The sequence below is a fragment of the Tyto alba genome, unplaced genomic scaffold (genome assembly GCF_018691265.1).
Source record: "Tyto alba isolate M040663 unplaced genomic scaffold, T.alba_DEE_v4.0 Super-Scaffold_8, whole genome shotgun sequence".
NCBI classification, from domain to species: Eukaryota; Metazoa; Chordata; class Aves; order Strigiformes; family Tytonidae; genus Tyto; species Tyto alba.
The window spans coordinates 19,402,039-19,427,945 of NW_024881329.1; the positions used below are offsets into that span (position 1 = coordinate 19,402,039).

Consider the following 25,907-nt stretch of genomic DNA (forward strand, 5'->3'; position numbering starts at 1 on the left):
TTGCAGTGAAATGGCTTTGAGATGTTAAAATAAAATCCTTAGTCTAACAGTTGAAATCACCGTGTCTGTAATTAAAAAACACATACAATTAGGAAAAAGCAAACTGAAAAAGGCATCTGTGGAGACCTAGAACAGAATTATTGGAGTCATTCAAATTATTTTTTTTCTTCCAATGACCTTTTCAGAATTTGCAATCAAACCCTGAGAGTATGTTTAAAATTCTGTTGCAGCAGGATAGGCATTGAATCTCATAAAAGGATACTGGCAGGACTTGCATCTGTGTAATTAGGCTGATGCTATGTGTCTGTGTTAGTGATCAGGACTGGGCTGACTAAATCAATTTACTATAGAGCGGACCTTTGCCCCAGTCCAGCAAAGTAATGACACACATGCTGAGTTTTAAGGTTATCAGGAATTTGGCAGCCTCTCAAGATGCAGCGCCAGATCGGGAAAGAAAAATACAAACTGGAGGTTGTGTGTGTTGGAAGGAACGCGGCAGTGGCTGGAAATGCTGCTGCTCGGGGAGGCAAGATGTTACAGATCATCTGGTTGGGGTCCCTTCAGGGCAGGACATGGAGCTCGTCACTCCTTGGGAGCTGTGAGCTGGGAGCTCCTGCTTCATTCGTGAGGTCCTGCCTGAATGCTAAACCTCTTCTCTGCGCTTTGATGCTCTGCTTTGGGAAGTAGAGCATTAGTAGCTGATAGGTAACTGCGTGCTCGAGTGCTTAGCTGGGTATGGGTCTGGTAAAGAAGTGGTTACCGAAGAAAGCGATGTTTGGATGCTCTGTGCCCTCCAAGTCTCCCAGAGTGGGTCTTTTTGAAAACAGCGTTGTGTACCTCCTATTTGGCTGCTGGGCATTTCCTTGGTTTCCTCCAAAATGAGAAAATTACTCAACGTGGCAATTACATAGGAGGACATGTTATGGAACCAGAGCTAAATGAGGGTAGTGTTTTGTCACATAACTGATATTTAGCTGTGTGAATCTTTACTGTTTAACACTTCCGAAGTGCTACGTCTGCTGTCAGTGCTAATGTCACTTGGTTTTGTACTAATTTACTTAGCCCAAAATGACTTTGCACAATCAGTGTGATCAACAGTTTGTACAGAGAAAGGAAGGTAAAAGGAAACCAAAGGGAAGCAAGGGGGATTTGTTCTGTTTTTGATGTGCAGAGAAGCTAGTAATAGATCCTTGCAGAAGCTGGCTTTTCTTTTGATCTTTATGTGAAAAATATTCATATGCCAGTGACTTATATGGAACATTATTAGATCATTCCCTTTGTTGTATGTTGAGTTTTTATTTGGCCTTTGTGTTATTTCTTTTTGATTGTTGCTAGTACACAAATAAAACTTTATCTGAAATTACTATAAATATCAATCTTCAGACAATAAAGTACTGTTGATTCCGAGGAAAACTAATGGAGGTAATAGAATTTAAAAATGTCTGTCTTAATGCATCTTTTAATGTCCAGAAGTCAACTTCAATACAAAAAAAAAAAAAAAAAAAAAAAAAAAGTGTCTTTTTAACACATTTAATTTGGAGAGAAGTACTTGGGTGTTTGGGAGCTTCCTGTAAGTTGTTTGATTTATGTTAATTTTTCTTGCTGATCCTGTCCCGCACACCCGGCAGGCTGGCGTGGCTGGTTATCTCCACCTGCAGAGCCCGCCTGTCGCTGCGCTTCACGTGGTGTTGATCAGACAGCCTACAAATTAAAACTCTTGATGTTTGCATGAGCCTTCTTATCACTCCACCGCTACCACAGCTGAAAGTGTTTGATTGCTTGGGGTGCTGTGAATGCCACAGTTAAAATATATAGTAGGTCTCTATTTTGGATCAAAACACATAGCTGTAACTAAGGTTTATGGGTTAGCATGCCAAAAAAAACCAAGGGGTTGTCAGAATTCAGAGGGGAAATTAACTGCAAAAGAAAAATAAAAAATATCTAGCTTCCCTATTTTTGAAATAAAATCCACTGATATGATAACAAAATTAATTTTAAAATAATCATTAGTCAATGGCATGAATCCATTCCTAATTCCGTTGAACTTGTATAGAACAAAATTACTAAAATGATGATGTTACGGAGGTTTTTTCCTGGTGTTGAGCCAACCGGGAAGACAAGAAGTAGCTGCTAGAAGGAAGCTCTGAAAGCTCAGCCATGATAACAGCTCTCACCAGCTTGATGGAACTGTCAGTAAGAGCAATGACTTTAAAGCTCTTTTCTCTACCAAATAGACCCCTCTGTGGGTTTTCACATGCACAATTCAAATGCCACAGAGCAGTTTCGTGCCTTCAGACTGCAAAGCAATACAGAATATTTCCATTTCACCTTCCCTAGATCTCCAGTCTGCTTGGTTATTTACATGTGAGGTTTGAAAATCAAGCCCAGATAGCCCAGTCCTTTGAAACGTATGAAACAGCATTCATTTTAATGGAAAGTCTAAATGTAACTTTGCAGTGATAAAAGTCTCATTCGGTAATATTAAAATAAATGTCTATATTAGAATATACTTTAATTACCAAAAATATAGCTATAAGGCTGACTAACAGCCCATTAGTAATATCACCATGGATTTAGGTCATGCTTTTCAAAAATAGAATCCCAAATTCACGTCAGAAATTTATAAGTAGTCTGCCATTCACTTCTCATTAGAGTTGGAAATGGAGACTCTTCTGAATGCAGTGGAAGCTGGCTAGCTGCTGAGAGTTCTGAACACAGGCATGAAATATCGTGGCATCTGCTTTTTGATAATGACGGTAGCGTTACAGATGTCCCATTTACAGGCTCAGCAGAATCACCCGCGCTCTGCTCTTTCCCTTCAGTAGTCAGATTGGTTTTGATGGTGTGTTTGATATCGGGGACTTTGAAAATTCCACATTTCCTTGCTTTTTCAGAGGGCCATTAATTCTTTTACATCTCTGAGATTAAGCAGTGCTCAATAACGTTCGCTTTGTACTTAAACTGTTCTCAGGTAGGGGTGTAATGGAAAATAGCAAAGGAGATTATTTTCCCTGGTTTTAGACCAACCCAGGCAGTGTGAATTATTTGAGGTCTGTAATCACCAAATTTAGAAGTAGGTGATTGCTGTTTACCTGTGTTCATCCTGGACTACATCCCTGTTTTTCAACCTTTGGAGTTCAGGCTTGCTTACCACTGAATTAAACTGTAGGGAATGGTATAACCAAGGATTTATGCAACAGTCCAAATTCTACTTGCTTGTTTATAACAGATCAACTGCATTTATAATTGTTGCAGAGAGGGAGAAACATTCTTCAGACGCAGCCATCAGCAGATAGGATAGATGTGTCGAGCCAGACTATCAGCTTGTTTCCCCTTTTCCAGCAGTTCTGAGTTTCTAGTGAAGAAAAACCTTTAATAATTTGTGATTGATGTGTTTGACAGCTGAATCCCCTTAATAGTTGCTGCCTTCTCCCAGTCATCAATAACTCTTCCTATACAGATAGTGCTGCCACTGTCTCCTTCCAGTAGTGTCTTGGGGTTTGTATGATTTTTCCTGTGAACTCATTAGGCTGGATCATGCTTTTGTTTGCTGATTTAAGTGGATGAGTACAGTTTTGCAGTTAAAGCATGGATGTGCAGAAAATCAAAGTTCCCTTCCTTCATTCTGCTGCAGGTTCCAGTGCCTGCTGAACTACCAGATGCATAACCTTGGGCTTAAGAAGTGGGTTGTTTTGTGGTGTTTTGTTGGGTTTTTCTGGTTTTTATTTGTTTGGGGTTTTTTGGGGGTTGGGTTTTTTTTTTTTGTTTGTTTTTCAGACTTTGCAGCGTGAGCCCAGGAATAGGGCCTTTGAGTATTATTTTAATTTAAGAACTGTCATTACTTCTAAACAGTTTGTGGCTCTTGGAATCAGTGAGCCAAGACATCTGCCTAATGAAGTCTGTTCCTAAATGTGGAGTGGAGTCAGTGTTCTTCCTCAACCCTGACACATGCTGTGTGGCACTCCAGAGCTTAGACTGCATTCGAGGCAGTATAGTCTCTGCTAGATATTTAGACCAGGGCTAATATGCAACTGTTTATATCCTGTTCTGTCTTCACGTTTCCCTCAGGGAATGGTTCTATCTGCTGAGTACATCAAGAAGAAATTGGAGCAAGAAATGGTGCTTTCTCAAGCTTTTGGACGAGATTTAGTGAGTATTGGTTTTCTTTTATCCTTACAGGCTATACAGAAGATGAGATTTCCCCAAAACATTGGTTTTAGGGAAACCTCCATGTCCCTGAGTCTGTTGTACTAATTTCTCAAATCTTCCTGTCCCTCTGGATTGCCAGACAGGCTACTAGCTACTCATTCCCCAAGGCTTTTTTATTTTGAAACCACCAATACTGCAGAGCTCCTGATTATTTATTTTTCTTCTCAGGCGAAGCTAAGGCAGGAAGTCCCATTTGGTGGCAATGCAGGACAGGGAATACTAAAAACAAATCAACAGGAACTAAAATCTCATCTCTATGGAGATTCTTTTTGGAGACAGCAATGGGATGCAATGCTGCCTGTCTGTGTGTGCACATTTCTTGTGATAAAGCTATTGGAGAACCCAAGAGAGATGTTACAAAGCAGCTTACCTTCCTTTATATGTCAGTAATAGCACAGTCAGTCCCTGCTGGGGAGGGAACTTCTGAACTGTCCAATTCCCTGCTGTCAGACAGCTGTCCTCTTCTCATGCCCAAAGAGTGTCTTGGCCTGAACGGTGCCCGTGGGGAAATTAGCAGTAGCTCAAGGGAGAAAGAAAAGAGGGATAAAAACCTTAATGGTTCCCTGAAACTTGAATGTCATAGCAATCACCACTGAAGTGTCTGCCTTGTGATGTTTGGTAGATGTAGGAGAGAAAAGTAGGCATCTGACTTCTTTATATGGTGCTTTATATCTCTGCCCAGACAGTGAGAATTGGTCTTGTTAAGTGAGCTGTTATTCATGAGGAATTTTTTCCTGATGTCCTGTAGAGCTCGGTTGCTACCTGACTGGTAAGGACGCAGTGATGTTTGAAGCTCTAGACTTTGGTATTCTCTGTGCGTGATAATAAGTACTATATTCTCTCTGAAGTCATCTTTATGTACAATGGGTCTGACTTCTAACTGATGAAAAATAGTGTTAACTAGCTGGACGTGACCCACAAGGATGGGGAGAGCTTGATTAATATGAGATGGAGCAACTGGCTTGTGTGTAGAAAATTAAGTACTGTTTGAAGTTGAACTGTGAATAATATCTGAAAAAGTGCCATGGCCAGAACATAAATGCCATCTCGGGTCCTAACAAAGGTTCATCTAGCTCAGTATGTTGTTTCTGACAGTTACCAGCAACAGATACTCAGGGAAAAACTATAACCAGTGAGGTGTATAAAGTCTTAAATCCCCCCCCAGCATTCACCTCACTGCCTGTAACAGGCATGATGGTGCCTTAGAGGTTGCCTTGAGAAGGAAAATGACACAAAGATAAATCTGCCATTCTCGTGGCCTCGTCTTATGTTCTGTGTGTCTTTTGTCATCTTATGCAGAATTCCAAGTGTAGCCATCTCCGTGGTGACCTGGTGCTGTGGAGTCAGGTGCCAGATTCTCTCTCCCTATGTAAAGCCTACAGGGAACTTGGCAAAACAAGACTGAAACTTTTCAAACAATGTCTTAGTGAACTTCTAGGTTCTAAGCCATGCCTAGCACTCTAGCCTCTGAATAACAAGAACAGTACAGAACGTTAGAGGATAGTGTAGTCTCTGAATGACTTGGGCAGTGGCCAGCTGCTGAGAGCATCTAGACTTAGAAGACTACCATTCAAACTACTAGTTAGGATTTCTGTTTTTCAGCTTGCAGAAGTGTTAGAATTAATGAAAGCAAGTAATTTCTAGGACCAAGGAGACCTCAGGTTTGTGAGCCTGGACTCAGAAATTATCAGAAAGCTGTCAGATTTGAGGAGGAGCAAAAAGCTTGTATCACATCCTAAATAACTCAAACAGCTTGCGTACATTTCTTTTTTCTTCCTACCTTTTTTCTTTTAGGGAAGACTCAGTAGGTCAGACACTGACTGATGGAGATGTAGGAGACAACACCAGAAGAGAATGAATTCTAGTATCCCTTCAGAGCAAGTGTCAGTGCAGGGCAGGAGTGTGCCAGGACTGCCACTGTGACTTAGACTAAACAGTATAAATTGGAACTCTGCTTCCATTTCAAAATCTAACATACTCTCACCAGTTCCTGTGGGTGGAGGAGCTGGTTAGCTGGAGTCTGGAGTGCTCGTGTATAGGAAGGACTCAGAGCCGGGGAAAGGGACAGATTTTGGGGACTATAGACCTACCTTTCCGTCTGACTTCAATTTCTTTTTTTGTTTGTTGTTTTGTTTTGTTTTCAGGGGAGAGGAACAAAACACTATGGCCTGATTGTGGTTGGTCATTCCCTAGGGGCTGGCACAGCTGCCATCCTGTCCTTCCTCTTGCGTCCACAGTACCCATCACTGAAGTGCTTTGCCTATTCTCCCCCAGGTGGGCTGCTGAGGTAGGTGTTGGGGGAGAGAGAGGGAGGGGAGGTGTAGTTATAGTTGGATGCTGTTTGTGATTCCCTAAGGAGCAGTAAAAGACCAGTCTCTCCGCTGAGAAGCATGCAGAAAAATTGAAAGGCAGTTTATAGGAGCTGAGGGTTGTTGGCAGCCCTTGCTCTGTGTTACAGTTTGGAGTTTAGGTCGCCGCTCTCCCAAATATTCTGGTTTATGGCGTAGTTGTCTATGGCTATAACTCTAATTTCACCCTGACTAGTGGAAAATGCAAGTTGAGTGGACAGGGTGCAATTTGCTTATTCCCTGCACAGTGTCAGTCTGTCCTCTCCCCATCTGCTGTGAATAGATGTACAATAAGGGAGATATTTGACTGAATGAGGTATCTGCATCAGTTGATCTAGTTTGGACTCCTTTTGCAGCTGACAAAGAAATTGGCACTTCTGGAGTGTGATTTCTGTCATTCTAAAGTGGGTGCCAAAAATAGGTCGGGGGGATTGTGCTTCGTGGGTTTTTGTTTCTCTCCCTCGGCTATAGGGGGGAATCTAGGGTAGCTGCCTCAGAGATCTCTGAAGAGAGGTATGGTGAATTCCTCCCACTGTAAACTGGAACAAACCTGCTGGTCATGTTATTTACGTGGCAGCCCAACAAAACCATCCCACTTGATTGCAGTGGAGTGAGATAAGGTCTCCCTAGTGGTGACAGGCATCACGGGGGCACCTGAAAGAAGCTATGGATAATCAGAAGCTTCTTGTGGTAGTTACTGCATCGTGTTCCAGGAGCAGCCAAGGGTTTTAAACCATCCTGCTAATGAATCTGGATATTGGCATGCCTTGTTATGATAGTAATCCCTGGTCTTCTGCAGATATTGAGGAGTTGCTCTGTAGAATGTTTAATGAGAGTTTTCTAGCTTTCTGTGCAGAGCTTCCACTCCTGAGATCCCTTGATAGCCTGGGTCAAGTTGTGCTGTGTTACCTCGACTGTCTGAGAGTTCAAGAGCCTCTCACTGCCACACTTCTGTTGCATCGTCATGCCCAGGATCATCCCTAGAATTTAGGGATGACGCAGCCTCTGCCTCTGGTAACTGGTTCAGAAGATGGTCTCTAGGAAGGTAGCTGATTGCAGAACCAGCTCATAGAGCAGAAGCCTTAGTTCCCTCTTATCTTGGTACTTAGGTTACTGCAGAAAGTGGCCATCTTAGTTCTACAGTGTCTTTGTAAAGTAGTCTCAGGAGCATGGAGTATCTTCTTCTTTTCTGCTGTCTTGGTCATTCCCAAACTATTGCAAAACATCTATGAGACATGACGTTAGAGTACTTCCTTTTCCAAGTGTATTCAGAACCCTATGCAGAGTAGTGTTGCTTGGGGCATGGGATGTGAATATCAGGCTTTTCTTTATCAGGGTGCAAATCCCCAAAGCCTGGAGCAGCTTGGGTTGTGGTTTTTATGACCCTGGTTCACTGTTTGGTAACCTTTCTGACACCAGTGGCAAATTGGGAATGAAGTGCAGTTTACTGCCAGTGAAACACTGTTTGCTTCTTCTTGGTCCTGTTTCTCTTCCAGTGAGGATGCCATGGAGTATTCAAAAGAGTTTGTGACTGCGGTTGTGCTTGGCAAAGATCTAGTGCCCAGGCAAGTTGAGAAATGTCTGAATTTCTTGATGAGTATCCACTGTTCTTTACCAAAGTCACTTGTTTCCTATCACAAACACCTAAATCATATCTGTCTTCAGTTTCCTCATTTACCTGTCTTTGTACGCTTCTTACTTGTCTTCCTAGTTACCTATATTGCTGCATCTTTTACCTGGACACCTGTATTTATATTTCACACACCTTTTTATAGGCATATCCCTCCCCGTCTCTCAACTGCCTGTATGAAAGCAAAGGGTGAATATCCTGCCTCTAATTGTACTCATTGCAGTATCTGACCTGTCAGTGCCATCTTCCTGGTTGCCTGTGTTATCTCGGACCTCTTTACACTCTGCCCCGAACTAGATGTGCTGCCATCTCATTTTGTCCTGTTTGTTCCTAAATACCTGTTTCATATCATCTCACATCTCTGAACCAGCTCCCTCATTCCTTGTGTCTTGGCATTTCTCACCTCTCGTCATCTCCTGGGACATATTCTGCTGAACAGGGCGTTGGAGTAGGAGCCAGACTACCTGGGGTTTACTTTTGCTTCTGCTCTGTCGTGTGAGCTCAGACAAATGGTGACATTTCTGTCTGTACAGTAAAATGCATGTGGAATTCAGTGGAGGAAAGGTGCTACACGGTATTGAATATGTCTTTTGGTAAACCTGTGTGGCAAAATCTTGTCCGTCCTGCAATCAGTTTAGTGGTGTCATATGGCTCTGTGACACCATTCTAACTTATCTGTTTTGTGTCATCCTGTTCTTTGCTCACTTGTTTCCGTGATTGCATCATCTCTCTCATTATCTGTTCATTGACCTCTCATATCTGTGTTCACTGATCTGATTCTGCTATTACATTTCATACTTGTTTACTGTCACGATGGTTTTCTGTGGCCTCTTAACCCTGGTTAGTGGTCCTGGCTGATGCCACAATCCACCTCCGAAATTATCAGCGTTATGGCATTGTCACATTCTTGTAATATCTTTTGTAGTTTCTTGTTCTTCTGTCCCTGGCCAGCTGTTGTAAACAGATCTTCCTCTTTTCCAGAATCGGTCTTTCTCAGCTGGAGGGATTTCGCCGGCAGCTTCTGGATGTTCTTCAAAGAAGTAACAAACCAAAGGTAAGTGTAAAGATTAACAGACACCTGAAGGTGAGTCTCTGAGCAGTGGTGGTAAACTTTTAGTGTCACATGGCAATATTGCAGACTCCTGCCCTCCTGGTCTCCTCAGACCCATTGTGCCTGCTGTTTAGGTAGCCAGAGGAGCAAGAGCTGGGAGGCAGCCAGAGAGGTCAGGGCAAAGGACTGCGCTCTGTCTGCAGGCTGTGGGATGATTCTCTCAGGTGCTGTAGGTTTAACATCACAGGTCTAAAGTAACTGAGCAGGAAACTTTCTCATCTGAGCCTGTTTTTGAAGTCTGTTCTGACTGTAGCTTTTCTTGGCCAGTGACAAGTGGTAACAGGCTAGGAGGTCCAACAGGTGTCTGCTTATAGACACTGCTGCGTGCTGTCTGGGTGGTGCTGTTCTAGGATAAGTGGTCTGTGAATGTTTTGGAGATAGGAAATGTAGAAAGTTGTTCCTCCCCAGGCTTCTTTACCATTACATGGAAATGGAAAAAACAGAAGACATTAAGATTTTTTCGGGGTAAAATATTACAGAAATGACCTGTAGAGGGAAAAAACTGAGCTTACATCTGTTTCTCTTGTTATCATTCTATGGTTTTTGTGTTTTGGCTTATGGGTTTTTTTGGTGGATGTTTGGTTTTATGGGATTTCTTTTAGTGCATAAAGGAAGGCCCAAACAGAATTTTTGTTTGTTCTATAGTCTTCTGCTTATTTTTGTACATTAAAAATTCAGATTCTACCTACCTTGTTTATCCTGGAAGGTACTAAGTTACCAGTTGGTGGACAAGTTGGTGCTTGCTCTAGTTCCTTAACTACAAAAACTTCAGCAAAGAACGGAAGGATGAGATGTTGCCACTTCTAAGGTTAAAAATGGGAAAGGAAGAAACAGCTTTTCTGGGCAGGGTTATCTCTCTCTCTAGGTCTATTATTGAAGCAGTCAGGGCACAAGACCTGTTTTTTCTGATATTAGCTATACAGCTTAAACCTCCTAATAGTGACTTGTGAGATGATTCTGCTTTTCTATGTTTTTCTCTTTCCAATATTCTCCCTTCTTTCTCTTGTGTTGGACAGTGGCGAATCATTGTGGGTGCTACAAAGTGCATACCCAAGTCAGAGCTCCCTGAAGAGACAGAAGAAAATTCTGTAACGAGTAATCGGCTCTGGACCCACCCCAGCGATCTGACTATTGCCCTGTCCGCAAGCACACCGCTCTACCCGCCCGGCCGCATCATCCACGTGGTGCACAACCATCCTGCAGAGCAGTGCTGGTGAGTGCGCAGAGCTGCGAAGCCAGCCTGAGGGCTGGGGGTGAAACTTTTCTGTTGGAAAAGACTCCCCAGGACAGGAACCCATCTATGAAGGAGATGATTTTTCTTTTTTTTTTATCCCCACTGTCTTGTGTCTGCACTATCAGAATAAAAGGATAGTCATAACATTGTTGGCTAGTACAAAGTTTTGGAGCAATGGCAGTAGCATGTCTACTCTAATATCCTCTCTCTGTTTTTCCTCCTGTTGCTTATTCTATCTGTGCACCCTGCTGTTTCTTTTGTGTGCCAAAATACTGGCCTGCTCTTTCACCCCTGGCTCACTGTTTTCCCCTCTGTTTGAATCCCAACTCCTCTTCCAGTTGCTGCGAGCAAGAGGATCCCACTTACTTTGCTATTTGGGGTGACAATAAGGCGTTTAATGAGGTGATCATCTCGCCGGCGATGTTGCATGAACACCTCCCATATGTGGTCATGGAAGGGCTCAACAAGGTAACGCAGAGAATTGGGATCAAGGGTGGGGAGGGATCGTTCAGTGCAATAACATGGGCTCTAGAGACAGCCAGGTTTGGGCAAGAAAGGCTCAGCATCATGATAGCTGATGAGATGAGCTGTAAGCACAAAATGGACAAGGAGCAAGGTGGTTCTGGCATATGAGCTGATCGGGCTGCTTGGTGCCAAGCCAAAGCTCTGTGTGCTTGTTGGAGAGCCAGGAAGGTACCCTTGGTGGGGCCCAGTTTTAGTAATTGTTATTGCAAGAGCACTTGGGTGCCCTAATAAAACGAGTGCCTTGTCACAGGCCTTTACGTACATGAAGAGGCGGGCCTTGCACAGGAGAGCTGGCTGTTTAAATACACAAGGCCATTTACTTTGGAGGGGAGGAGGGAAGAAGATTGTGCTCTGAGCCAACCGTACACAGGCTGTTAGTGTTGAATGTAATGAGGTCTGGAAATGGAACGTAGATCTCCATCCCAATATCCAGCGTCCCAGACTACATCTTCCTTCCAAATTTAACATCATAATAATGTGAAGTTGGGTGGTGTTTGGTTCCTTCTCTCAGAAGCTGCCCATTACAGACTGCACTTCAGGTGACATCCAAGCTGTGACACAAATCCTCCACGCTGTGGCTGCAGCCTCTCTGTCAGTCTGAGGGGGGACTGAGCTTATGTATAATGGTTGTAGAATAGGTCTCTGCCACTGAGTTACAGTTCCTAGCAATCTCCTGCCGTGGAGATTTAGCTAAGTCTCTGCCCAGCTGGCCTGAAGGCTGCTCCTACACCTTCCCTCCAGTCACCTCCTTAGCACTGGATTCCCAGCAGGTCATTCTGACAGGATAGAGTATGTCAGAATTCATTGATACAGTCCTTTATCTCAAGACCTTGCCCTGTGCTTGCAGAAGACATTGGTAAGAAAGAGGCAAATCCAGCTGTTTGAAAGTCCTGAGCTGAGAACAGCAAAGCTGCTATCTCTAGTAAAGCACTACTCTTCCTCTGCTTGCCTTGAAATAGGTCTTGGAGAATTACAACAAAGGGAAAACAGCTTTACTTTCTGCAGCCAAAGTGATGGTGAGTCCTACAGAAGTGGATCTCACCCCAGAGTTGATCTTCCAGAGTCAGCCCTTGCCTAGTGGACCCTCAGTGCAGATCGGAACTGGAGCTACAACAGTGGACAGAAGGAACAGCAGTACTAAGTAAGACTAAGTCTTTGATTTCTTTGGAGGATTGTTTGCTCTAGGTGTGGATCCTCTTTCTCTTGGGCATTGTGATAAGTGTTTGTGGAAAGGATGGATACACAGGCTGCCTTTGTGGGACTTGTACTTAGCTTCAGTATGTCTTGTGTCGCGTTGAGGGGGAAAAAATCCTTTGTGCCACTCAAGAATCTTGTGAGTGCAGCAAGGTCAGGAGAACCAAAAAGTTGAGGGAATGGAAGAAACTTCATTTTCTCCTTATCCAGACAAATGGGGTTTTCCTAGAAACCACAAAGGCAAAGCTTGCAGTCTTACAGCCAAATTTCTGTTTTCCTGTGTGATTTAGGTGCCCAAAGATAGCCTTTATGATGATTCTCAAAAGCTGAGAAGCAGTGAAAGCCATAAGTTCACCAGAAGATAGGCATTTAAAGCTACTTTATGATATGACTTGTGTAGTATTATAAACAGGACAGTATGGTAACATGGATACGGGTGAGGGGAGAGCAGTTGGTGTCCTGTTTCTGAAGGACAAGAGCAGGAAGCTCAGTCCAGTTGGAGAGCAAGCGAGGGGAAAAGGCATGTTCTGAGAGCCGAAGGGGTTGGTTTCTGAAAACTGGACCATCACTGAGCACTGACATCTGTCGTCTGGCAAAGGCCAAAAGGTGGAGGAACATCGGGAAGGTAGACAAAGGGGTGGTTTGGAGAAGAGCTCGTTCTTTGTGGTGAACGTTAACAGCTTTCCTCCAGGAGCAAATGGCAGAGGGACTCCTTGCAGATTTTCAGATAACACTTGAGGCATTGCAGGACCACAGACTTGAAAGAAGCAAAGAAAGTAAATATAAAAATGTGGTCAAAGAATTGTTTCAAAGTTAGAACTCATGACTTCAGTCACAGAATTTTATTTTATAGGGCAAATTTGCAGACAAAACAGGGAAGATGAAAAGGAAGATGGTTTGTAGTCAGAGACACCAAATGGGAGTTATGAGTGGAAACAGAAGACAGCATTGTGGGTGGGGGAGGATTATTCCTTTGCAAGGGAAGCATTTCTGTGGAGATCTCAGGTAGAGAGACCCAACAAGAAGCTGTGTGTGTGTGGGAAGAGGCAGGGTGAGATGGTCTGTGCTGAGTGATGGACAGCTGAGTATCCTTGAGATAACACTAGTGAGATTTAAATTTAGAAGACAGACGGCAAATAATATGAAAATAGTAAGGTTCTTGTCACAGAGTGAATGAATGGTCTGAGCCAGTGAAGGAGACCTTAGAAACAGAACTGCAGCTGTAAAGAAACAGCAGGAACAAGGATCTGCCCACGTTTGTGAAGGCTACAGTGAGACTGAGAAGAGGAGCTAGGTCGAGCAGTGGTTTCCGTGCCATAGCCAGAGCAGACCCGAGGAGCTGCTTCCCTTTGAGGAGAGGGGGAGTTCTGAGAGATGAAAGGGAAGGGAACGAGGGAGAGGACAGAGGGGCTTAAGGGAGGTGCTAGAGTGGGGACAGTTGTGGATCAGTTGTGTTTAATTCAAAGTTAGGGCCAGCTTACTGGCAGTATCCCTCTTTTGGGGTTCTTGAATCCTGTTTTCAGATCACTCTTATTCTATTGAAGTTATAAAGGGATTGAATATTGGCCTAACTTCTAAGCCTTTCCCTATACATCATGTCCTTTTGGCAGGTGCAGCAGTCCTCTCCCAAGCTCAAGCTCTTTTCCCAGATATTTCCTTAATTCCTTCCCTTTAGGGCTGTTGCTTTGGCTGCAGCTAATCCCAGGTTTTACGTGTGTCTGGTGTGGGGAGCTCCTTCCGTGTGCCTTTGACACGGTGTCTTTCTGGAGGAGCCTGCTTGATTCTTTAAACTCTTAGTGTGACTGGAGTCTTTCTAAAGATCTCTACTTGTCTTAAGCTGAATAAATTGCTTTTTTACCTATTTTAAAGTCTGTTGCCTGAAATAGTAGCTGAATGTGTCATGGGTAATGCTCTAGAAGCATCCTGGCATTTGTAGTAGTAAGGTAGGGATAGCCAGCATGGAGAAGGAGGGGAAGGCATGAAACTGGAGTGGTTCCAGAGTGTGAGGAGAAAGAAAAATAGCAGGTTAATTGTAGGCTAGTCCTTCAACCTCTCTTGCCTCAATCCTCTCTAATAAAGAGGTGTTGGGTGAGAGAGGGGTTTGCCTGCATGGCTCGAGACTGCACCATGGTTTTGGGTGCTTCAGTTAGAAGCGAGTTTCACTGGGAGCAGAACCATGGCCCGAAGTGAAAATGGTGCTTGAGAGGGAAGCTGCTTAGCTGGGAGAAGAGGGAGAAGGGCAAGAACCTCAGTTTGGAAAGGGAAGAAACTGCACCTAAAATTTTCAGCTGGGAGGACTGAGAGATAAGAGGCTTCTTGCAGTTGTGGATGGCTCTGGTTAGAGCAATGACCTGTGCCCTCGGTGTGTCTGAGGAACTCTGTGCCCAAGACTTGGCTCCTCTGGCGGATCTGGGGGGTGATGCAGCCTCACGTTGTCTGTTTCTCTTTGCAGGAGCAAGTCCCATTCTGAAATTAGCTTGGAGGGGTTTTATGAGACAAAGCCACTTTCTCCTGTGCAGAAAGACCCCGTGGAGCTGCTTCTCCTGGATACAAAGGAGCGCCTGTCTGTGGAGCTGCAGGACCGTCGTGCCCCTCTTGCAACCATGGAGAGCCTCTCGGACAATGAATCCATCTACAGCTTTGATTCAAGGCGCTCCTCTGGTTTCCGGAGCATCCGGGGCTCCCCCAGCCTCCATGCTGTCATGGAGAAGGATGAGACGCACTGCTTTTATATAGACCCTGTTATCCCTGAGGAGAACCCCTCCCTCAGCTCGCGGACAGAGCTGCTGGCTGCTGATAGCCTCTCCAAGCACTCCCAGGAGACTCAGCCCCCCGACAACGTGCTCAACAGCGGTGGCACTACCCCGCAGCGACGCTGCAGCGAGGAGGGGGCCAGCAGCGAGGGGGACCGCGTTTCCTTAACCCCTCGTGAGGAGCTGGCCCTCCAGAATGGACGGCTCTCTGATGTTCCCAGTCCCCAAGTGCTGGAGTTTGCTGAGTTCATAGACAGCCTCTTTAATTTGGATAGCAAAAGCAGCTCCTTCCAGGACATCTACTGCATGATGGTGTCAGACAGCTCCAGTGACTTTGCAGAGATGCCCAAGTCTGTCAGTGATCAGGAGATCCTGTTGAGGGCACAATATGAACCCAACCTAGTCCCAAAGCCCCCGAGGTTGTTTGCAGGCTCAACAGATCCTTCGTCGGGCATCTCTGTCTCACCCTCTTTCCCTCTTAGTTCATCTGGGGAACTCATGGACATCACTCCCACAGGCGTGAGCAGCCAGGAGTGCCTGGCCACTGACAAAATCCGGACTTCCACTCCCTCTGGGCATGTAACCAGCCCTGCCAAGCAGGACGACCTCATGATTTCAGCCCTCTAGTGCAGGGTAAAGGGGTGCGGCTCTGCGAGCTGATCCCGTAGGCTGAGTGCTGGGATAATATTTGGAGGAGATGGTCATCGGGCAGTTCGGATCAGAGGAGACAGCTGGAAATGTTCCTTCTGGGGTGACACAGTGGTGTGGCACACTGGTGTCTGGAGGATGGATTGTGCTTGAGTCCCATGCTTGCAGCTGGGAGAAGAAGCATCACCTCACGAGGTTGCTATGCTAAGAGGGTCTGAGTCATTAAAGGTAGATGCAAGTTCCCTACCTCAGCCCGTCTCTCATTTCATTTCAGAGGCAAATTCCTCGCCCCAGGGCACCTGCTGAGTTTGGGAGTGAGATACCCCGCTTCAGGGAATCCTCAGGGGTGAAGGGCTGGATTCTCTGAAGCTCGAGGATTTGATAGACAGAGGCAAGGGGGCCAGGCCAGATCCCCCCGCTTGGTACCATGTCAGTGGTTTTGGAAATAAGCGGATTGAGACTTTGGGCCCTATTGCACTACCATGTCGGATCTGGCCCAAGCTCCAATTCGTCACACTTCCATGGAGATTGCTTTTGTAGGACACTCTCCTGTTTTAAAGCCATTGGGGCTGTATTATCCCCAAATGCAGTCTCCCCTCCCCTGGCCAGGCACAGCAAGAATGGGGCTGGCACTGTTTTTTCTCTCCCCTGAGTACTTCAGTGACCACCAGGCTGCTTCCGAGGGGGAAGGACACTGCTCTGAAGAGCCAAAGCCCTCAGCCACGTCCCTCCTTTGCCAGAAAGAGTCCTGGACGTCACCATTGTCACTCCTCAGTTCGCTGGACCACTCTGAGCTGGCGACATTCCTGCAGGACTGACAGGATTCTCATCTCAGAGCTGCATGGATGGATCAGCTTAAGAATTTAACAGGCTCCTCAACACCCAGCGTTATCTGCCAGGCCCCTGCAGAGCCTGGGAGCCTCTCCTGGACTCTGCTGAGTCCTCACACCGCTCGTATACAGTAATTGCAGATCAGTGCCAGCCTCTGTCATTGGGAGTTCAGGGAAAAGATGAACTTTTACTAAGTATTGAAATCTCTTGTATGTTTACAGAGCTGCTAAGCTTTTTGGAAGGTATTTATTAAGCAAACAGGGAGGCTTTCCCTAAGCAAAAAGCATGTTCATTCTCTCCTTCCTGTGCTGTTCCCTCTGGGGACTGAGGGGAGAGAGGATGGGCAGGTATGACTGCGAGTCCCCTGCTTTTAAAGTGGGTCGGAGTCCGGGGTAACCTGCATGCATCCCTTGCCCACCCTCCCTCATCTGCCAACACCACATTGCAAAGCTTGACCAAGTCACGAGTAAAGCTACCTGAGCACTGCTGTGCAGAGCCTCAGTGCCCGGAGGAGCCTGCTAGACTTATCTAGGCAGGCACTTTTCGATGATGGGAGCAGGAGAGAAACTACCTATCTAGAAAGTCAAACATGCTGTGACCTGTAGAAGGCCTTTAATTGACAAAACACCTTCATATCAAAGTTCAGCAGAGTTACCAAATGGTCTCACTGGAGCTTTGTCCTCCCTTACTGGAAAAGAATTTCCTATTTTAACTTCCTTATAATCCCAGAGATGTTATTGCCTTCCTTTTCCCTCCTTAGCTCTGATATTTCCATTGTGGGAGGATGCTGGGCTTCCCAGGAACTTTGCTCATGACAAATCCCTCCGTTCCTGTTATCCCTAGCCTCTAGCTGTGTTCCTTGAGTAGTCTCTGGAAGCACCAGGCATGGGACTGTGCTGTCCTGGGTGCCACGCAAACAGAGCACAAGTGGTGTCGGGTACCATCGAGTCAGAATGAGAGCACTTTATAACCAGTGTGCATTGATGTTGAATGACTTCAGGTGCACAGAAGTGAACTGGACTTTGTGTCCAAGAGCCGCTCTCCCACTCAACGATTTAGTGTGGGGTACTGTGTCCCCCGCTCCTTACAAATAACAGGGCCTTCAGAAGTGCAGGGGCTTTGTTAAACGGGCAGTAAAATACTGTCTCTGGGTTTAGGTTCCAAAGGTGACCTTTTCTACACTGTCTTGGATTGGAGGGAAGAAGCCCCTCTGAATTCAAAGTAATTTGTAAAAGAAAAAAATGCTTTCATTCTAGGCAGCGAGAGTTACTTTTTTCTTTGTAGGTCCTTCAGAAAAGAGCAGTGTTGTTCCCCTTGCTGAGAGCTTGTATGATTCAGGAGCTCGTATAGAACAGCTGCATAAGTGCCCTCAGGTCATCCACTGTTGCAGGGTCACAGGGTAAAGCTGAATTGCCGCACACACCCAAGAAACGCTCAAAAAAAGGTAGCATCCAGGAATACGCACAATAAACTGGGTAGTTTTGAGGGGGAAAGGGGAACTGCAGGGTAGGGAGGCTGTGGCTAGCAGGCTAGCTCACCTCCTGATGCAGACTGCTGGCACATGTCGGTGGGGTGGGGAAAAGGAGTTCATTTCTGCCTTTAATCGTCGGCAGAAGATGGGTAGTAATAACACTTAGCACTTAGGCAGAGCTTTATATCTGCAAAGCACTTTACAAACATTACTGAAAGAATCATCTCTGTCCCTGGCAGTGAGGTGTTAGGAGATTGGGTGTGTCTGAGACTATGTGGTACTACTGGTGCCCTACCCGAGGATGGTGGGGAGATGACTCCAGGTGAGGAAGGTGGATTATCTCCATCTTAAGTAAAAATTGTTTCAGTAGTGGCCTGCTGATGTTTAATGGGTCGCAATATTGCACTAGAAAGCCACTTCTGACCCGGGTGAACCTCCGCTATGTCCTGGAAGACATGATCGTTGTGCATGACTCTTTCCTTCTCTGTGCCATTGGAACTGTGTCCCAGGGGAATGGGGTTGCTTTGCCCTGACCGGCTGTGGCAGGAAACAGCCTGGCATGCTGCATTTTTTTGCTTTGTGCTCTGTGATTATTGGGCTTCTTCTGAAAAGCCTGGAAATACCTAATCCTTGTGACCTGGACTTGCCGTAGTAAAGGTGCAAAAGAGCCCTCTCAGTTAAGGTTCTTGTTATATCACATTATGGGTAATTCCTGTTTTCTAGTGTTCTCTCTTGATGACGGATCTGTTCCCAGTCTTCACAAAGTAAATCCACGTTCTTGGCATTATTTCTGCTTTAAATGTCTCTCTGTGTCTTGATTCTCATCGCTCCTTTGCTGTAAGAGCATTTGGACAGGCTGATCTCCTATTTCATCCTGGAAGAGCATATCTAGAAAGTTAAAATGAATGCTAAGCCTGTAGCTACCTCCTGCATTTGTACTGCCCTCTTGCCTACTTTCTCTGCCCTCACTCCACTCTGATGTGCAGCTGTCTTCGGAAACATGAAGCATCTTCAGATTTCTTAATCTCTTTGCTTCTGGTTCCTACTCTTAAGCGTTGTGCCTTCTAATCTTGATACGTTCCTCAATATTTCAATGGGATGTTGCACCTCATGTGGAGGCAGTGCTGGAAGCGCAGTTCATCGTGCCTGACACCCCAGGCCCCAGCAAAGCATCCAACAATTCACCCAGTTCAATGACTCATCCTTAAAATCCCCCCCGAAGAGTTTTTTGGTAGAGGAGTGCAGCCAAGGCCATACAGTTCCTGGAGAGCAAAGAGTGGGCTTTGTGCACCTTCAAATTGAAGCACAGTAAGTGAAATCCTCTACACTAATGCAGCTTTGCCAGAATCTAGCAGGTTCTCTGCTCTTTCTACCATCCCCTGGTGCGGCAGATTTCAGCTGACTGTGTAATTGGCACTTGCTGTTGCACGCTCGTTCATGGTATTTTCAGCAGACTGCAGCAGAATGTAACCCCGAAGCCTTGAAGCGTTCAGGGGCATCATGGGGGGCCCTTAAATTGGTAAGAGTTGAATGTCATCCAACAGCTTAGTTAGGAGCGGCCTCTGACCCTGCCGCGAATGCGCTCACGAGGTGTGAAGGATTTGGTACTGCTGTCCATTTCTTGCACCTATAAACTGCACTCCAGTCCTTTCGGGTGTGTCCAAAGTGGAATAAAATAATCCCATTGATAATATCCCAGTGAGTTTTGATCGTCAAGGCCTTACCACGTAATGTTGGCTGGCTGTGGTTTTGGAAGCTCTTCGGCATCAGTAATAATTGCTTTTATTGTTGCTTTAATTGCAGCAGTGCCAAGAACTTAGACAGGATCCTGCTGTGCTGAGGATGTACAAGTGCTGAACAAAAAGCAAGCCCTTCTCCAATACTTATCATTATCCCCTCTCTTCCTCTCAGGAGCTGCCCTCTCCATCTGGAACACGCACGTCTCCTGAAACTGCCACTCTATCCTTTATTTTCTTTGCTCCCTGTTCTTGTCACCTAATCACGAGCCATCTTACCTCTCTTCTTGTTACTCTGTCTCAGGATGCCGGTGTCCTATTCCACATCCTTGATAGCACCACTGAGGCACAGGAAAGCTATTGATGATCTCCTGATGACCCAAAACAGCTGAATGGGATTCCTGTCTTGATTCACTTGAAAGAGCTGCTGCCCTCTGAGACTATTTAGAAAGGTCAAAGCACTGTCAAGGCTGAGAATTTCTTTAGCTATCTCCAACTTTTGCTTACCTGGTCTGTGGTTAGTATTTTCAGTGTTCATCATAATTTCTGCAACTTTTTAAGAACTTTTTTCAAAGTGAACAGGAGTTGTATGTGATACTTTGCTGTCTACAGAGGACTGAGATGGCAAAGCTGGTTGTGAGGGTAGATACACAAATCCAGCGACACCCATTTCTGTACTTTATGGGCATAATTGCTGAGATTGCAATAACAGCTGAAGGTCCCAGACAGGAACAGGATTGAGGTGGGAAGTAGGTATTGCTGTCAGGGGCATGTAAGGAGGAGGAAAAGCACCGAGCACGGGGATGCAGGATCCGTGTGTGCTCCTTGGAGCTGCATCTGCTGTGGGAGTCTGACTTGTTGCCGTGTCCTGTCTCTATCAAAAGAAACAGAACAGGGCTGATCTGTATCAAGCGCAGCAAACTGGATGAATATGGCATTGCTTTTTCAAATATCATCTCCTAATAAGGTTCCCCTCTGCTCAGTTTCACTGTTTGTAATCCAAGCCCAATTAAGAGGGGTTTTTAAACCTTCCCTTAATATCTTAAGTGATTTTGTTTCTTTATCAGGTGTCTCTCATTTTTTTCACTGCTCTAGATTCATGTGGACCCCAGTCTTAATGCTCTCCCTATAAAGCTTTTCCATGTTTCTGGTTATTACTGCTTCACACTTTTAAATTAATTTTTATCCTTCCTGTATCCTGTTTTTAGATGGGACAATGAGATCTGTACATGTTTGAGAGCATCCTGTTGATTTGTAAAATGGCCTCTTCCAATATATTTTTTTAATGCACTTAAATGTTTTTTTTCAGCTTTTTTATCTGCCTGCAGGCAAAGACCAATATTTTCACTGAATTGTCTGCACAGATAGCCGGTTTAATTTACAAATTGGGGCATATGAATAATCAGGATTATCCTTTGCAGTGGCGATTAGTTGGGGTTAATCATTGCTGAAATGCACGTGTTGATGTGTTTCGAGTTTCGCTTTTGTGGCTATATCCCGACAGGGAGGATTGGGAGAAGGAGCATCAGTTCTGGCTAGCCCCAAATACACGTGCTTTGTCATTCGCCATTGTATTGGCGTGCTGATGCTTGTCCCTTTCTTAGGATAGCTGTTAGATCTTTCTCCTAGCAGAACAGGATATTACCTATGCAAGCTGTGCTTGGGTTCCTTTACAACCTGAACGACTGGCTTTTCAGATGCAGTGAAATTGAGAGTGGCTTAAAGTTCAGCTACTGAGCTGCCAGCTGCTTGTTTCTGCTGGTGAGTGGTTGCCATGTGCCCCCATAAGCACTGCCCATCCTCGTCGATGTGGCCCACCTCTAAATCCCAACAGAACAGTGATGCTGGAGAGCATTCTAGCCTACCTTCTTGCATTTCCGTGGTCACAGAAGCCCTTCTGTGTTTGCCTTGGGACTCGGCTGAGCTGGAGCTCTGCTTGATGCTGGGTTCACTTCGTGCTTATGCGTACCCACCGCTGGGCTACGCTTCCCTTGGCAGCAGGGGGACTTTTTGCCTTTTCAGCAAGGGTAGCAGTAGCATTTGATTTCCATTTATTTAAGTGTGGTGGTTGCATCTGCTGCCTGTGGAGCATCTTAAGCCACGCAGGTTGGTAATTTGCTGATAAAGTGGTTTATAAGTCTTCAAATGTAATGCAGAAATACTGGCAGACACTTAAAATAACCTCTAGCCCTCAACAAACCTAGCAGCTTTGCTTTTTGCTTAAAAGCTCCTTCAGCTGTCCTCTCATCTGTAGCATTACATTTGTTCCTTTCTGCTCAGACAGCTGAAGTCTGAGATGGCTTTTGCTGGCAATCCTTCTATGCTGTCACTTGTTTGTCATCCCTTCTATTTAAATTCACCCTGCTAAAGCTGGATTTTTGCTGAGAGCTGTTATTTAATTATGCTGCTGCCAACAGACTCTCACAGAGCTTCTCTGCACTTTAGGAAGTATGTAGACAATCTCTGCAATCCTCTTTCTAGTTGGAAGAGCATAGGGTGAGTAGGTATTTGTTGGCTAAGTGCTCCCTCATTAGGAGTTCTGTAGCAGCAAAAGTAATGAATTAATGAAGTACAGGGAAGTAAAAAAAATAAATGGGTCAAATATCTAATGCACTGAACCTGAAAGCTTGGTGGAAAAACTAAGATTTAGGAGGGATGGTGGTTGTTTCTTAGCTGTGAAATGTCAGCTTCTTTCTTGCTTGCAGCATACCTGGTGCCTTTTTAGCCTGCCTAAGGAAAGTGAGGGTCAGAAATTGAGCAGGGGTTCTGCACAGACTGCTCTGATGCTCTGGATGAAGGAATATATGGCTCTGAGGCATTGGAAAGCACTGTCTGAATCGGGTGTGTTGCATCTTCTCGGAGCCTGTGCGGTACTGAGTTGCAGCGCAGGATTTAGGGAAGAGCTGCATCTCTTGTGCCAAAGCTCCCTCTCATGGTGCTCTTGTGTGGAGGAGGCGATGCTCCATGTCGCTGGAGGCAAACACTCACTGCTCTTGACAGCTCTGGGAAGAATGAGAGAAAGAAAGACTGGAGCTGGGAGGTGGGACCCAGTCTGGGAGCTGCTTGCTCTCCAGTCAGATGGTCATACTGGTGCTGTGGTCAGGTGTGAGAGGTGTGTGAAATAGGCTGTATCGGCGTTTGCTGAAGTCCTTCCCCCCCTTGCCAGCTCCACAGGGGCTGTGTGTGTGCTCTGTTCCCCTCAAGGGAGGAGCTACTACCCCTTGCAGTGAGACTCTGCAGGGACAAGCTGGGAGGGGGGCTGTGGTTTATTTGCTTTAGAGTTTTATATTCCAGCTCTACGAGTCAGGGCCTTCACTGCCAAGATGAGTGGGTGTTAGATCTGTGGCAGACAGAGCCTGAAACCTAAACCCTATCACTTTTGTAAACTCTATGTCATTAGAGTGGAAAAACATTTTAGGAGGGAGATCCCTCACTGTATAACAGCAGCCCGCTGTGCGGAGGGCAGCGTGTTCTGCAGAGCAGCGAGGCTGTTGGCTTCCTTGTGTGGCAGGAGCACTGCAAACTGCCAAACTTCCACTGCGCTTCTTTCTTCCCCGTCCCCTGATTGTATCTGCACCCAGCCCTTCCCCGAGAGCTGTTACGCTCTGTGCGGGAGGGTGTTACTAGCCTAAACGTAGGCTGCTTAAGGGCACGCACCCTGGAAATTCAAAATGATCCAGGAAAGAGCATATCCTTGCTTTGTCGTAGGGACTTGCAGTCCTAAAAAGCATCAGTCATCTCCAAGCTCTTTGCTCTCTCTGTTATTGTTGTTTTCTTTTTTTTGCTGATTTTCTTGAGTTCATACCTGTTGTGCCTTTGTTTTCCTTTGGCTTGAGGTCCAAGCCTCCTGCTTGGGACCAGACATCTGCCAGCTTCCTTTCCTGCTCCTGCATGTGATTTCTTCTCTGTGTGCATGAAGGGGAATGCAGTGTGGCCAAGGACTGGTTCAGAGTTGCCCTTGCTGCCGGGCTCCCTCTTTCTGCCTCAGCTAGGACTTGCCAGATTTCCGCACTGTCTCCTGCCGCCTCAGGTTGTATCCAAGTGCCAATAGCAAAGCCTGACCTGGGGCAGGCTGTTTCCTCGAACCCAGACCACGGTTACCCTGCCAGCCCACTCCAATCTAGAACCTCATCTTGTGCAAAGCGAGTGTTTCTGTGTAGTAGGAAGGGAAGACTTCCTACCACTTCTTACCTTTTGGTGTACATGACCTCAATCAGTGTTTAACAGGTTCTGTTCCTAAGCAAAACTTCCTCTCAGGTCTACTAGCGAGTAAAACTTCCTACTCTTCAAGATCTGACTCTGTTTTTGCAAGAGCTTATGCTGAAAGGGTCTTAACATATTCTGAAGTGTCTGCTGTGGTTTTGATTTACTGACATTTCTCTCACTGGCTCTGGAACAGCCATCTTCCAAAGGTAAGCTCTCCTTTTAGAGAGTTGGGCATTTTTGCTGCTTTCATTGCTGTGTTTGAGACCTCTGACTTCACCATGTCATCCCGTGCTTTGTTTTTCATTTTACTGAAGTTTCCTACCTGCCCAGTCTATCTGTATGATGAGGGGGACCTCTCCCTGGCTACTTACTTCTTTCTGCAAAAACATTAAACACAGAGCAGCCACAGGAACAAGCCTTCATTCTGTTTTTTACTGGGATTCCACTGCCCTGCTTCCCATCGAGGGCTTTGTGCAGTTCTGATGGCTCAGAGTCAGCGGTACGTGGTGTGCGTGGCAGTGCCCGGAGGAGGGAGCAGTCCAGAGCAGCTCTTGCAGCCCTCGGCGCTCCGGCTGGCTTGGCGGCACGTGTCCTGCACGCTCCGGCCTGTCCTGGGGCGCTGCTTCGGGGATGTTGTGTGCGCAAAGCGATCGCATTGCCGGGCGTTTGCTAGACCACTGCCACGACACCTTTTTGGGTCTTCACTCCATCACCAGTGTATCCCCAGCACTTGCTGGTGGCCACTGTCTGGTGGCAAAGTGGCATCATCTGCAGCTCCTGAGGCTACAGCTTCCCAGCTTTTTCCCTCCGTAAATGCTGCAGCTGACTGAAGAGGTGATGTCCGGGGAATAGTCTCAAGCTCCTGTCCTAGCGATAAACTTAATTACTAATGTCAACACAGGGATTATTGGTGATGGGTTTGTACCTCCCTGCCTGTGCATGGGGCAGCAGGAGAGGAGCGCTCTGCCCTGCAAGACCCTTTCCTTTGGCTCCGCTGCCTGCTCCGGTGTCCTGCCGTGACAGCCACCAGCCTGGCCTGTCCTCCCTTACGGCTGTGAACGAGCAGGGGCCAGCAAGACCCCAGGAACTGGCAGAAACTATTTCTTTTCTCATCTTTTTGTGCTTTTTAGTGCCAGCTGTGTTGAGTAGAGCCCAGCTGGATGGTCTCCATGCGACAGGAGCTGTCTGCTGGTGGGGGCTCCACGCAGCAACGGCATACAGTAACTCCCTTGCCTCCCGCTTCTCTGCCAGCGGACACCAATGCCTCTATGGAAAAGCCCTTCTGCCTGCTGCTGTCACCTATCTCACAGCATGTGCTGGGGCAGCTCAGGGTAGGGTAGCTATGAATTAACTCTTTGACCCCAATTGCCTCTTTATAGCTAAAGCCTTTTGCGTTTATGGGAGTAAAAAGTCCTTCTAGGGAGCTCTGAGCTGCTCTGACTGCCTCTTGCAGGGCTTAGAGCACTTGCATATGCAATCAGGGGAGAGACAGCCCAGGATCCTGTGTGCCCATGCTCAACCAAGAGTCACTGCCCATCCCGGGAATGCTGCCCTCCGAATCCCTGCTCCGAGCTGCCCCAGCATGAAGACTACAAGGAAACTAAAGCACTCCTCATGTGCCATTCTTACATGACTTTTTGTACCTATGTATGAAAGATCCAAACTAATATTGCTGTAAAGAAAGATACAGATTAATATAGCATATTATATAAAGATATATGTATATAAAAGTTTCTGTATATTGTATGGCACTGTGTATAAAATGGATGTAGAAGCATGACTGGTGTATGTGACCGTTCCCAAGTCTGAACTGGAGAATGCTAGTTGCGATTTGCCTGAGGGTTATGCCTTACAGGATTGTGCATGAGTTTGAGAGTTGGAAGAAACTGCACTGTGCTCTCTGGTTGCAGAGGGATGAGGAATATGGTGGTGGTGCATCACTACAACTCGCTGGAGGGCTCTGGGGAACAATTTAGCTGCCACTGGGGCTGATGGTCACCTCGCTAGCTCT

General features: G+C 46.0%; 1 protein-coding gene across 6 annotated transcripts in view; it reads left to right on the forward strand.

Annotated features, from left to right (window-relative positions):
* Positions 1–24,311, forward strand: part of DAGLA (diacylglycerol lipase alpha) — a 72,560-nt gene extending 48,249 nt beyond the window's left edge. For all 6 annotated transcript variants that reach the window (XM_042785399.1, XM_042785398.1, XM_042785395.1 and 3 more), the window contains 8 exons: positions 4,069–4,149; positions 6,354–6,496; positions 8,054–8,122; positions 9,169–9,241; positions 10,315–10,511; positions 10,871–11,000; positions 12,017–12,198; positions 14,704–24,311. In XM_042785399.1, the coding sequence (XP_042641333.1) occupies positions 4,069–4,149; positions 6,354–6,496; positions 8,054–8,122; positions 9,169–9,241; positions 10,315–10,511; positions 10,871–11,000; positions 12,017–12,198; positions 14,704–15,631 (1,803 nt within the window). In that variant the 3' untranslated portion in view covers positions 15,632–24,311. The remainder of the gene's footprint in view (positions 1–4,068; positions 4,150–6,353; positions 6,497–8,053; positions 8,123–9,168; positions 9,242–10,314; positions 10,512–10,870; positions 11,001–12,016; positions 12,199–14,703) is intronic.
* The last annotated feature ends 1,596 nt before the right edge of the window (positions 24,312–25,907 follow it).